The sequence below is a fragment of the Crocodylus siamensis genome, unplaced genomic scaffold (assembly GCF_052110815.1).
Source record: "Crocodylus siamensis isolate JL-2025a unplaced genomic scaffold, ASM5211081v1 HiC_scaffold_527, whole genome shotgun sequence".
In the NCBI taxonomy this organism is placed as follows: domain Eukaryota; kingdom Metazoa; phylum Chordata; order Crocodylia; family Crocodylidae; genus Crocodylus; species Crocodylus siamensis.
The window spans coordinates 1-13,635 of NW_028324935.1; the positions used below are offsets into that span (position 1 = coordinate 1).

The 13,635-nt window shown below is 58.0% G+C and overlaps 1 protein-coding gene across 2 annotated transcripts; it reads right to left on the bottom strand.

Annotated features, from left to right (window-relative positions):
- Positions 1-31: 31 nt before the first annotated feature.
- On the bottom strand, positions 32-10,302 carry LOC149851680 (myelin-oligodendrocyte glycoprotein-like). 2 transcript variants are annotated; one of them, XM_090030499.1, is made up of 4 exons: positions 9,917-10,302; positions 7,182-9,747; positions 5,815-5,928; positions 32-680 (listed from the first exon to the last, which is right to left on the bottom strand). In XM_090030499.1, exons 3-4 carry the CDS (start codon positions 5,915-5,917, stop codon positions 325-327), a joined length of 459 nt encoding a protein of 152 aa, XP_089886625.1. In that variant the 5' UTR covers positions 5,918-5,928; positions 7,182-9,747; positions 9,917-10,302; the 3' UTR covers positions 32-324. The 2 variants fall into 2 exon arrangements, with proteins under 2 accessions (XP_089886625.1, XP_089886624.1); XM_090030498.1 differs by having other exon boundaries at positions 7,182-10,302.
- Positions 10,303-13,635: the final 3,333 nt, after the last annotated feature.

The following is a 13,635-nucleotide window of genomic DNA, read 5'->3' on the forward strand; positions in this document are numbered from 1 at the left end:
CTGCCACCAGTACATATGACATGTTCATCAAATGAAGTGTTAAAAGTCTGTCAAACTGAACCCTTCTGCCCCAGCCCCACGGTCCTCCCCTGGTGCGCTCCAGCCCCCAAAGTCCACAGGCTACCCTGGGGTACGGATGTGAATGGAAAACCCTCCTGGGCTGCTCTCAGGAAATAAATCCCCCTCCTCTCCCAGGGCGCGCACACTGCAGGCACTGGAGGCGGAGATGGGATCTGGGGACTGGCGAGTGAGCTATCGTCTGCTCCCGTTGAGCCCTCCAGCCCCAGCCAGTGCACTGTGGGCAGGCCCAGACTCTAGCAGGAGTTACCCACCGGTGACCTGCAGCTCCAGCAGAGCCTCTTCAGAGGAGACCCCAGCCTGGAAGAAGCAGGTGTACTGCCCGTGGTCGGAGGGGCGCACCCCGCGTATTCTCAGCGAGACGCTCCCAGAGGTGATGTTGTCCTTCAGGAGCTGAGTCCTCCCGACATACTCCGGCATCTGCTCTCCAGGCTGATCCTGGCTGTCAGAGTACAGGTGCACGTATGGAGAGAACTGGGACCGGACCCACCGCACCTCCATGCTCTCCGCGCTCGTCGCAGGGGACAGGCGGCAAGGAAGGACCGCGACTTCTCCCACAGAGGCAACAACTGGCCGGTCCGGTCCAATCACTCTGAACTGGGCTGGGGAAGAGTGCAAGACCAGAGGGAAATGACAATGGACAGGAGCCATGAACTCTGCCAATGCAGCTTCAACGGCCCCATAACATAAAGGAGGACACAGGCAAACATGCACGCAGAGCAGCCTGGCCGGAGCGGGCAGAGGACAGCATGGCCTCCCTCGGCCTCCCTCTGCAGCGGGTCAGCTCTCTGGCCCTGGGCCCAGCAGGGACAAAGGAGAGGGGACAGGGCCCTGCACATGCATTGCCAGGACGGGCCAGGTATATGTTGGGGGAGGCCCAGGCCTGGGTCTTCCAGCCGCACCGCAGCCCCCCGGGTTCAGGGGAGAGTCCCAGGCCCTGCTGGCTGGCCACATTTCACTATGCATCCCAGCCATGGATTTAGTTTCCTGAGTCAGAGACCAGGGAAAGGGGCCCTTGTAAATCCAGGAGAGACAAATGGTTAGCAGCAAAGGCAGACAAAAGGGAGGGCAAGGTGGCACTCTAGGGCACTTTTACACAGACCATGAGTCTGCTCCACCATGTTGGAAACCCAGCACGTTGGGGCAGACTTGATTAATTGAGTCTGCTGCAGCAAATAATTAATCTACCTGGAGCTGTATCAGGTGCAGTTGTACAAGCGGTGCAGCACGCATCAGCACTGAGAAAATGGTGGGCGGTGCGGTTTAAACTAAGATACATTTCACGTGCTTTCGTTCGCACCTCTTGCAGCCCCAGCAGAGCCCGCGCAGTTGCCGGCTCCCGCAGGCAACCCAGGCTCGACCGCAGCTACTGCCCCCGCTCTCCCCAAGACAAAGCGGAAGGTGTTTGTTGTGGGAGACCCCGTCCTGCGGGCACTGAGGGGGCAATCTGCCGCCCCGACCCCTTAGCCCGGGAAGTCTGCTGCTTCCCGGGGGCCCGCATCCGAGACATTGCGGAGAGGATCCCGCAGCTCCTCCGGCCCACAGACCCCTACCCCATGCTCCTTATTCACGTGGGCACCAATGACACGGCTCGGAGCACCCCCAGCCGGGTCATGAGGCGCTACAGGGAGTTGGGAGCGGGGCTTAGGGGTCTGGGAGCTCAGGTGGTGTTTTCGTCGATCCTCCCAGGCTCGGCTATGGGCTGAGGAGGGAGAGGAGGATCCACGCGGTGAACCAAAGACTGCGGCGCTGGTGTCATCGGGAAGGCTTTGGCTTCCATGACCACAGCCCGCTCTTTGGAGAGAGAGGCAGCGAGCTGCTGGGAAGAGATGGCCTCCACCTCTCTCCCCTGGGGAGGAGGCTCTTCTCAGCCGGGCTGGCTGACCTGCTCCACCGGGCTTTAAACTAAGCCCGCTGGGGGATGGGGGGACTACTGCCCCTGCTGGCCCGCTGAACGGCCCTTGCAAAGCCAGCGGACCAAGGCACTTAAAGGGGCACTTAAGGGAGCCCACCCCTGCCCCAGCCCTGGCACAATCTGTGGGCAAGGCAAGAGCCCCCAAGGGCACACTTGCCTGCCTGTACACTAATGCCAGGAGCCTGGGCAACAAGCAGGACGAGCTCGTCCTCCTGCTCAGTGCAAAGAAATATGATGTCGTTGGGATAACGGAGACCTGGTGGGACTCCACCCATGACTGGACCACGGGTATAGAGGGCTATACCCTGTACAGGAGGGATCGTGTTGACAAAAGGGGCGGGGGTGTAGCTCTCTATGTGAAGGAAACCTACATGTCCCTGCAAGCTGATGTTGGCGACCGGCATGGACAGCTAGAGACCCTCTGGGTAAAAATTCGTGGGGAATTCGGCACAGGGGACACAACGGTGGGAGTCTACTACAGACCTCCCACTGAAAGTCCTGAGCTTGACCAGGAGTTCGCCCGGGAACTGACTGAGGCCGCTTCCTCCAGGACCTTGGTTGTCACGGGTGACTTCAATTACCCGGACATCTCGTGGGAAGATCACTCAGCTAAATCCGAGCGGGCGCAAAGCTTTCTCTTGTGCGTGGATGACCTCTACCTGACTCAAGAAGTCTATGGGCCAATGAGAGGCAAAGCGCTGCTTGACCTGGTACTGGCTACGGGGGACGACCTAATCGGCGACCTAGTGATCGATGGGAAGTTGGGTGACAGCGACCACGAGCTGATCACCTTCACCATCCGCCGTAAAGCTGGCAAGTCAGTCAGCAACACAGAAGTCCTTGACTTCAGAAAAGCCGACTTTCACAAGCTCAAGAGGCTAGTCGGTCAGGCCCTCAGGGACCATGACCCCAGGGAGATGTGAGTTCAAGAAGAGTGGTTGCTTCTCAAGGAAGCGATCCTCAGTGCACAAGCTAAATCTATTCCAACACGGAGGAAAGGCAGCAAGAAGGCACAGCAGCCCCCCTGGCTCTCCAGGGACCTAGCGGACCTCCTGTGGCTAAAAAGGAAAGCCTACAAAGGATGGAGGACGGGATTCACCTCCAAGGAGGATTATTCTGCACTGGTCCGGTCCTGCAGGGAGCAAACCAGGAAAGCCAAGGCTGCAACTGAACTCCAACTAGCTTCAGGCATCAAGGACAACAAAAAGTCCTTTTTCAGATATGTGGGGAGCCGGAGGAAAAGCAAGGGCAACGCTGGACCCCTGCTAAACCAGATGGGGCAACTGACAACTGACGCCCAGGAAAAAGCCAACCTATTAAATAGGTACTTTGCGTCAGTCTTTCATCAGTCACACGGGATGCCCATGCCTGCTATGGGACAGGGAGATCCAGGTGATGGGGATCCCCTACCCTCCATCAAAGCTGACCTCGTGAAGGAACACCTTGAGAAGCTGGATACCTTCAAGTCAGCTGGCCCTGACAACCTGCACCCCAGGGTACTCAAGGAGCTGGCGAGCGTCATAGCCCAGCCCCTGGCACGGGTCTTCGAGAGCTCCTGGCGCTCTGGTGTAGTGCCCGAAGACTGGAAGAAGGCCAATGTGGTGCCGATCTTCAAGAAAGGGAGGAGAGTGGATCCGGCTAACTACAGGCCCATTAGCCTGACTTCTATCCTGGGGAAGATCTTAGAAAAGTTTATTAAGGAGGCCATCCTTGAGGGACTGGCCCAGGCTAACATCCTAAGGGACAGCCAGCACGGGTTTGTTGTGGGTAGGTCTTGTTTGACCAATCTCATTTCCTTCTGTGACCAGGTGACCTATCACCTGGACGAGGGAGAAGAGATTGATGTCATATATCTTGACTTCAAAAAAGCTTTTGATCTGGTATCCCATGATCACCTCTTGGCCAAACTGCCCAGTTGTGGCCTTGGCTCCACCACGATCCGCTGGCTGGGAAATTGGCTCCGTGGTCGGACCCAGAGGGTTGTGATTGATGGCAGTCACTCATCGTGGTGCCCTGTGACCAGTGGGGTCCCTCAAGGCTCTGTCCTGGGACCCATACTGTTCAACATCTTCATTAATGATGTGGACATTGGAGTCAGGAGTGGACTGGCCAAGTTCGCCGATGACACCAAACTTTGGGGCAAAGCATCCACGCCAGAAGATAGGCGGGTGATCCAGGCTGACCTGGACAAGCTCAGCAAATGGGCAGACGAGAACCTCATGGTGTTTAACACCAAAAAATGCAAGGTTCTCCACCTTGGGAGGAAAAACCTGCAGCACCCTTATAGGCTCGGCAGTGCTACGTTGGTTAGCACTACAGAAGAAGGAGACTTGGGGGTCATCATTGACCACAAGATGAACATGAGCCTGCAATGCGATGCTGCGGCTAGTAAAGCGACCAAAACGCTGGCGTGCATCCATAGATGCTTCTCGAGCAAATCCCGGGACGTCATTCTCCCCTTGTACTCGGCCTTGGTGAGGCCGCAGCTGGAGTACTGCGTCCAGTTTTGGGCTCCACAATTCAAAAAGGATGTGGAGAAGCTTGAGAGAGTCCAGAGGAGAGCCACGCGCATGATCAGAGGTCAGGAAAACAGACCTTACGACGACAGGCTGAGAGCCATGGGGCTCTTTAGCCTGGAAAAGCGCAGGCTCAGGGGTGATCTGATGGCCACCTGTAAGTTTATCAGGGGTGACCACCAGGATCTGGGGGAACGTCTGTTCACCAGAGCGCCCCAAGGGATGACGAGGTCGAACGGTCACAAACTCCTGCAAGACCGTTTCAGGCTGGACATAAGGAAGAATTTCTTTCCTGTCCGAGCCCCCAAGGTCTGGAACAGCCTGCCAGCGGAGGTGGTTCAAGCACCTACATTGAACACATTCAAGAGTAAATTGGATGCTTATCTTGCTGGGATCCTATGACCCCAGCTGACTTCCTGCCCTTTGGGCAGGGGGCTGGACTCGATGATCTCCCGAGGTCCCTTCCAGCCCTAATGTCTATGAAATCTATGAAATAAAAGTGCACTGCCACCATTTTCTCAGTGCTGACACGTGCTGCGCCACTTCTACAACTGCCCCCAATGCAGCACAGCGCTGGGCGCTTTTCATTAGTGTGCACTGCTAATTAAAAGCACTCAGGGCTGCATCTGGCACATGTTTAAAAATACCTCTAGGGACTAACTACTTCACATACGTGCTCCTGCAACAGAAGCTTCTTTGCACCACAGGAATTGCTCCATTATTTTTCCATAGTGAAGAAATGAGTGATTGCTAAGAGCTGGCATTTTCCAAGGTGAGCCTCGAGTCTAACAGGTGAGCTGTGAGTCCAACCAGGCTGTGACCCACTGATCCAAGGAGCCCCCTGCCCTGCCTTCTGCCGGAGGTCAGACGACTGTGGCTGACACCCTGTAGCCAGGGGAGAGACGGACCTGAGACGAGGACTCAGGGGCTGCAAGGGGCTCATCGCAGACTGAACTGGAGGCATGACTAGGGACAAGGGGAAGCGCCCAGTGGCAGGAGATGCTGTGGAGAAGGCCTCTAACCAGCAGTGGGGATGGGGTAGGAAGGGGAGGGAAGAGGCCGGGGCTGGGCTGGCTCGGGGAGGAGGGTGACGCCGAGATGACAGGAGCAGGAGCGGGGCTGGCACAGGCCTGGGGGGAGGCTGCTCAGAAGGAAGCTCCTTGCCCGCCCTGGGCCGTGCCGGGTCCAGCGGGGAAGGCTGGGGGAGCGGGTGCTGGGTCACATCTCTGACCGTGCCGGGACCCCTGGGCAATGGATCTGTGCATGAGAGCAAGCAGCAAACGCCACGAGAAGCAGGGGTCCTACCTGCCACCAGCCGGTGAACCTGGAGCGTGATGAGCAGAGCGATGCAGCCGGGCAGAGAGGGGCTCGCTGAGGGGCTGAGGAAGAAGGAAACCTCCTTTTTCATGGCAGTGCAGCCTGGGAAGCAGAGAAAAGCACAAGCGCAGCCTGAGTATGGCCAGGGCTGTGATGCTGGCACCAGGGCAGCAGGCGGGATGGTGCGAAGCGAAGGGGCTCTCCAGAGGCACCCGCCTGGGCAGTGCCACGCAGCAGCAAGGCGCACCCCACAGCAGGAGCCGGCAGCTACGAGCATCTGCGCCCCGAGCTACCCTGCCTGGGACAAGGGCCCTGCTCTGGGCTGCGGGTGGGAACCAGATGTCGTGGGTGGACGCATATGGAAAAGGGCTCTGCAGAGCCATTACAACAGGTCACGCTGCCGGGAGTTAAGATGGCAGCGACGGACGGCTTGGGGAAGGGCCTGTTTGCTGGGATAGCCCTGATCACCCAGCAGGGAGGGATCTGGTCTCAGGATGCCCCTCCTCAGCCTCCCTTCTCCCCCGCGGGGATCTCAGGGCAGGGCCGGGCTTCTGGATGCACAAGACCCTGGCACACGCTGGGGGACATCATGCAGGCAGTGGTGGCCACTACGGCTGTGCAAAATTTCCCACGGCTGTTTTGTTTCGACACTGTTTCGACTCTTTCCGAGGTCAGCACAGCAATATCCAAACAAGAGAAAGGGCTGTGGAACAGCCTCAAAGCAACACGAGGGTAGTCAAAATGTTTCGACCATGGCGCTGGGGAAACGAACTCAGCCCAGCTGAGCCGACCTCCCATCCCCGGTGTTAGACCGAACCATCGAAATTCAAGGCAAACGAGAACGGTGCCGTGTCGCACAGCCCTGGTGGGCACCACCGTTACACTGACGTGCCACTGGTTACACCCAGACCTCCCCTGAGTGCTGCGCTGATCCCTGCAACGCCCGTGTCTCTGCCTCCGACCCACCACCGCCCCTTACCTCGCACCCAGACGCACGTGCCAGACCCAGCCAGAGCCCCTGCCCCTCGCGGCACGCATGCACGGGCTGCACACACTAGTGTAGGGAAACAGGCAGGGGCACCTCGCACACCCACAGCCAGCCGGGCTGGGCTCAGGGGTGAGCAGCCAGGGCCATCGCCCGGGGACCCTCTAGGCTAAGTCTGTGCCAGTCCCACAGCCCTGGGACGGTGCAGGGGACCCTGTCACACGTGTGTCCGGGGTCTGACTTGTGAGCAGTGTCTGCCTGCCCCAGTGTCTGCCTGCCCCATGCTGACAGGTCCCACGAGTGGTCCGTGGGTGCATGTGTGAATATCTCAGCATGAGCGTGGACCCCCTCCCCAGACCCCCACCCCTACCTGCTGAGTGCTGGACCACCGTGTCGTCTTCTCCGGTGGTGGGGCGATGTCCAGACAGGAGGTGCTGGCCCAGAGGCCTCGGGGAAGGCACCCCTCACTGTCCTTTTGTTCATTTAATGCATTTCAGGATCGCTGGGCACCCATGCCTTCCTGCCGCTCCCAGCAGCTGCAAAACTGAAAGTAAAGCTGCTTACGGGAATGACCCTGGAAGGGGCCTGCTGACACACCCACACACACCCATAACTGAGCAGAGACACACAATGCCAGCACTCCCTGCACCTCCAAAGTCCAAAGGCCTGGGTGTGCCACACGGCACCAGGTCACTGCTCTTCACTGTAGTGATGTGGAGATGAAAGATTAGTATATAAAGAATTCAAAGGCCACCCCGAATACTTCCATAATTTGATTCATTTAGTTGATTTCCAGCTACAAAGTCATAAAAAGCAGGTAAAAATGAAAACAACACGGTTCCCTGAGCAATACTGAGAGCTTATCCCAGGGGTGGGCAATTATTTGGGCCCCGGGGCCACATAGGGAGCTGTGATGAGGTGTTGCAGGCTGGACCAGCACCACCCCCCGCTGCAACAACTCACCACAAACCTCCCTCTGGGCTTGGTGTGCGAGGAGCAGTGCTCGGAGAGGGACAGGCATGATCTGCTCCCTGCTCGCCCTGCCCTGTGCTGGGGTGTGTGGGGGGGTGTGGGACGGACTGTCTGGGAGCCAGCCTGGGGGTGGGTATGGGGGAGGTGGGGGAGCGCATGCAGCAGGGCCCGTTGCTGGGGTGCAGGGCTCAGAGCAGTTATCCCGGGGCCCGGAGCACCAAGCAAGGGGTTGGCCTGAAGGCATCTCCTGTCTCTGCTTCTCTTTGGGGGTCGCCTCAGCCCAAGGAGGGCTGAGCTGGGGCACATGCTGGGAGGGCGGCAGCAGTGGTGCAAGGGACTCAGAGGAGGTAGGTGTTAAGTTCCTGACTTAGCAAAGAGTACTGACACTTCCTTTTCTGCAGGCCCGAAACCTCAGGCTGTTTTATTCAGGAACAAACAACACTGAACAGGGGAATGAAAGTAACTCTGGAGCAATGGGGGGGGGAGTTCTGGTCTCAGGCTCCATCCCATAATAATAAGGACCAACACTTCACCCCGAGGATTGCCCAATTCCTACAGTGGGAGAGGAGGAGGTGGGGCAGGGAGAGCTGGACTGGCGCAGGGCGGGTGACGCACGGCGCTGGGGTGGGGGTGCGCGCCCCAAGGGGGGAGCCGGGCGCTCTGCGCCATGGCCGGGGTGTCGGTGGAGGGCGGCTGGGATCCAGACCGCTGCGGGTGATGCTGCAGTGAGACACAAGCTGACAAGGGAAAGCGCCAGGTCACATTTTCCTGTGAATGGGAGAAACTCCAGCCGTGTCCGTCTCCTTTCACTGCTGCCAAGTCCCACCAGAAAAGTGGCGCTGCCTTGAGAAACAACCAAACCAAGGCCAGCCCTTTTCAGAGAGAGGGCCCAGGGCCGTGCTTAGACAAATACCATGTTTTTTTACTAGCTCTTGTTTTGCTGCATATAGTATTAAATTGCACATTTCAAATATTAAAATAAATTTGTGTGTACTAACAGCTGGGCTGAGCCGGGAGGAGCCTGCATTTCCCTCTGCCCCTCAGCCGCGTCCAGCACCCGCCGCCCCCATTCCCGTCTCTGTCCCCTGCGTTGCAGGGCCGGGGTGCGGAGCGGTTTCTCTCCCCCTCAGCCTCCAAGGCAGCAGCTGGCCGTGCATCAGCCCTCGTGCCCCTGCCCAGCGGTAGCTGCCATGGACCAGCAGGGACAATCTCCAGGACAGGCTGTGATGGGGGCACAGGTGGGTGACCCCTGGCCCTGGAGGAATTGAAACCCCCACGACTCAGGGGGGCCCAGAGGGAAGGTCCCCCAGCAGCACCAATCCTGCCCCATTGGCCTGGCCCAGAGGAGGGGGCCATGGTCCCTTCCGGGTGAGATGTGGGCATCACATTGCAGCCGACCGGGGGAGTCGGTGTCACCGTGGAGCCGTCACTGCTCCGTGCCCTGGCGCCTGGGGCCTCAGTTCTCAGCCCTCCCTTCCCGGCAGCCCAGACTTGCCCCTCTGCGTGTCTGGGTGCTTGTGTCCCACCGTCGTTATCTCACACTGCACACACACGCCTGGGGCAGCTCCAGCCAGGCCCGCCCATGGGCCTCATCCCCACAGCACCCAGCTCGGCACGGTCTCACCGCAGATTAGGGCTGACGAAGCAGCATCCCCCCCTCAGCTTTTTCTGACCTGTGCCCCGACACCCATCCCTGCTGGGCTTCACTCGTTGGGACAGGAATTTTACACCACCCCGAATCTCCCTGTGATCCACCTCTTGCATCCGAGATGCAAAACAGATATTTCAGCAATTCCCCCACCGCTGGGTCCAAGGACTGGCATTCAGGCCTCAGACAGAAGTAAATGGTACCACTGTCACTCCACTGATGTAGGAGACCTGTGCGTGGTCTCTGTGGACTGAGATATGGGGCCACGGGTCCTCACGGCCATGTGGAGGGTACTGCCTGGAAATCTGGAGTATTGCTGTCGAAAGCAAAGGAACGAGAGGAGTCTCGGCTGGGAGGTAGCGAGGGAGGCGCTGTGGGGCAACAGGGCCCTCAGGAGTCCAGGACTTAGCGGACGTTGTCTGGTCTCCCAGCGGGGTGGGGCAGCGCCTGCCCTGGAGAGCTTCAGCAGGGGACTGGACGCACACCTCGCTGGGTGACTGGATCCCCGCGGTCTTTCTACTCCGAGCAGGGGGCTGGACCCGATGATCTCACACGGTCCCTTCCAGCCCTACATGTCTGGAGAGAGAGAGAGAGAGAGATGCAGGGGGATGTAAAAGGCGTGTGAGTGTGTAAGAGACACACTGGGGGTGTATGAGAGATACTTGTGTCGTGTGTGTGTGCCTCATGGAATTGGTCAGTGTGTCGTGTGTGTTGGTTGCAGAGATGACCTGTGTTGAACTACATCAGTCCGGGCCTCTAACTTGACTAGGAAAAAAGAGTGAAGAAAAAAGTGGTCTTGCTTTGTATTTTAAAATGTTTTAAGAGAAGAAACACTCTTCTGCTTACTATGACTCCATGCACAGTTCTTGTGGAAGAAATATTCTTCTTTTCCTAAAAGCAAAAAGGTGATAACAGTTTTCAAAACAAAACATGTTGCTGAGCAAGCAGCTGTTATGATTTACCCCCGACTTTCGTTTCAAGGATGCCTGGTTTAAATCATGTCTGTTTTCACAAAACGAAGTATAAAAAGGTACGTTCACTTGGAGAGGGGGAGTTCTGTTAGCCTCCTCCCTGCGATCGCACGGTGTAGTCGCCACTAAACTCAGACCGAGTCTGTGAATGCTAATACCAACCACAACGCAGAGTTTGATCTCTTCCACGCCTGTGTTCAGTGTTTGCACAGAAATACCCGGTCCTGCTGTTCCTGCCGCGCACGGACCAGGAAACAAGCTCCCGGTTTGCGGCTCTGAGAGTCACGCAGAAACGGCACACACTCTCAGTGCCCCGTGACTCGAGCGGCTCGACGCTCATACGTGCAACGAAAGTGTCTAGAGCACACGCACAGACCCCGAGACCTTTGGCTCCTCTGGGAGGGGAGAGGCCGGGGGGTGAGGGGACGGGGCAGGGGGACCCGGACCCCTGGGTTTTCTGCAGGGAGGGGCTGGGGGCAGAGCAGCGGGGCTGGGTGGCCGGATGCCTGGGTTGTCCTGGGGGCGCTGGGTGCGGGAGAGAGCAGGCAGGTTGGGGTCTCCAGTGCCTGGGTTCTCTATAGGGGAGGGGGCTGGGGGCCGGGATGCCTGGGTTCGCTGGCAGGGGAGGGGCTGGCGGTGAGAGCAGAGACCAAGCTCAGCCCTCAGGCCCCCACTGCGCACGGGTCTGGTCCTGGGTCCAGCACAAAATAAGGGCAATGCTCTCCCGTGGGGCTGGCCCTCCTTCCCTCCCCCTGCGTACTGCCATCAGTGCCAGGCAGGATACTGGGCTGGTCACTCTGCCCAGCTGCCCCTCCAGAGCGCGGGGGCTTGCTGGCATCCGCCTCCTTCTTAGCTTGCAAAACACATAACGTGGAGGAAACATTTCTTTTAAATATTTTTAAACTATTGCTTATGAGCTGCATGCCCACCTAGTATCTCTATCTCCCAATACCCTCCCAATATCTCCCAGTGCCATCCGGATCTCCCAGTATGTCCCAGTGCCCTCATAGCATGTCCATGCCAAGTCGAGGCATGTCCTTGGTGTGTGGGGGCATGTTCTGCCACCTCTGCAATCCTCTGTGCTCACACATCCCATACATCTCCTCATGCTCTGACACCTGGAAAAGCCGCCCTGGGGTTGTGGCATGTTATTGCATGTCTCTGGCATGTTAGAACATGTCTGTAAGGTGTCAGAACATGTTTGTGGCATGTCCCTTGTGTGGCGGGCCAGTAGGGGGCGCTCCTGCGTTGAGCCGCCCACCTCCCTGCGCCCGCCCACCTTCCAGGCTCCAAATGCCTCCCTGGGGCGCCTCATGCTCGGCCGACCCCTCTCCCAGGGCACACTCGCTAGTCTGGGGGTAACGTGCCGCCACCACCGCAAGAAGGGACTGTCCGGCCCTGTGTCCTCGGGGAAACACAGGCCTAATAGTCCGACGGGTACTCGACCCGGTACAGGCACTTGGGGCACTTCCCCAAGTCAGGGGGCAAAAAGCAAAGTCTCCCTTCGTCCGCAGACCTAAGGGGTCTCTCTGGCGTAATTTAGACCCACCCCTCAATAAGTCTCCCACACCGGTCACAAAGGAGAACTTTATTGATTACGAGGGGGTAGGGGAAACTAGGGGACAGGGTTCAGCAATATCCTAGAAATCCTAGAGAGCAAACAGTGGGGCTGAGGTAGCCTTTTGGTCACGCATCTGTGTTACTGCCAGCTAGATATCTAATCTGATTGAGTAGCTTCCTCACAAGCATCTTCCAGAGCTCTCCAGTTTCTCCTCTGGGGTCTGGGGGTGAGAGAGAGCTGGGTCCCGATGGCAAGGCGCCTCTGTCTCCCCTGCTTGGCTGCTGCTTCCCCTCATGGCCGAAGAGAGAAGAGCCTCCCCCCTCCCCCCCCAACCTATACAGCCCCTGTGACCTCAGTCACCTGGGCCAGTGGAGGTCAGCCCCGGTTGGCTGTCAGCCAGCCCATTTGAAATGCATCACCTGTTACCGGGCAGATTCCAGCTCCCCAGGTAGAAACCCCCCACCCAGGTCATTGATGCCAGTCCCGTGGGCAAAGGGAGCAGGTTCCCCCCCCCTCAGGACTGCAGCCAGCTCAGGTTACCTAAAGAGACCGGCGGAGGTGTGACTCCTCCGTGCTGGCCCATCTAATCAAATGGCTGCTGCTCAGAGATTTTAGTCACAGTGTCACAGGGCAGACATTTTGGGGAGAAACAAGGTGGCTTTACCCCACACTTCCCCCCCCCCTTTAAAAGCGTGGATCCGTAGCTTCACAGGGGTGTATGGAGACAAGCGTGCTAGTTTGGAGGGGTCACCTGTTTGACCCTACAGAGAAAATACACACCACATAATACTGGTCCTAACAATAAAACATATAAAACATAACAGCACATTCAGGAACTTCCCCGCCCGAGCGCTCTCAAGCAGGTCTGAGTCCACCCGACCCACGACCGCGAGTCCTTTCGTGACGGGGCATCTGCGGCCACGTTCTGGCTTCCCTGGGTGTGCTCGACGGTGAAGTCGAACTCCTGAAGCTGCCGGGCCCATCGCTGCGGCTTGGCAGTGGAGTTTCACATCGTCTGCAGCCGCCGGTAGGACGGTGAACCTCTGCCCCCATAGATAGGGCCTCAGCATGTTCAGTGCCCAGACGAGTGCCAGACACTCCTCCTTTTCCCCTCTTTGGTCCTGGCCCTCCCCTCCCCCCTCTTTGGACCCCTTTATGTTCCTTCCCAGACTAGGGGGGGCTTCTTGTCTGACCCCTCACGATTAAGCAACAGCTGATCCGCAATTTCAAAGGCCTCATGGACTGTTTTGGGGGCCCTGTCCTTGACCAGGGTTTTAACCTCCCTTGGACAGCAATGATAGAATTGCTCCAATACCATGAGCTGGCCCATTTTCTCGGCAGTGTCAGCCTTGGCTCCCCCTACCCATTTATGGAAAGCATCGCACATCAAGGCCCCATAGTCAGTCATTGACTTCTCCGGTTGTGGGCGAAGATTCCAGATAAATAGTCCAGCCCTAACTTGAACCTTGCAGCCACGGCCTGTTTAAATGTATCATAGTCATCAGCTGTATCTGAGGGCAGGCTGTTCAGGACCGCCGCCAGGTCGCCATCTACCAGAGCCGCTACGTGCAGCATGTACTCCTCCTCAGGCACCTTCAACCGTTGGGCTTGCTTCTCAAAGATGCTGAGGAATACTTCGGGGTCATCTCCGGGTCGGTAGCGAGCGAAGGCT

What these genes read in the sequence shown, in the direction of transcription:
- LOC149851680 (XM_090030499.1), bottom strand. Translation starts at nt 5,917, where the DNA reads ATGAAAAAGGAGGTTTCCTTCTTCCTCAGCCCCTCAGCGAGCCCCTCT. An exon ending in GGTTCACCGGCTGGTGGCAG is followed by an intron (nt 681 to 5,814) that starts GTAGGACCCCTG and finishes ACTCTTCCCCAG; the next exon opens with CCCAGTTCAGAGTGATTGGA.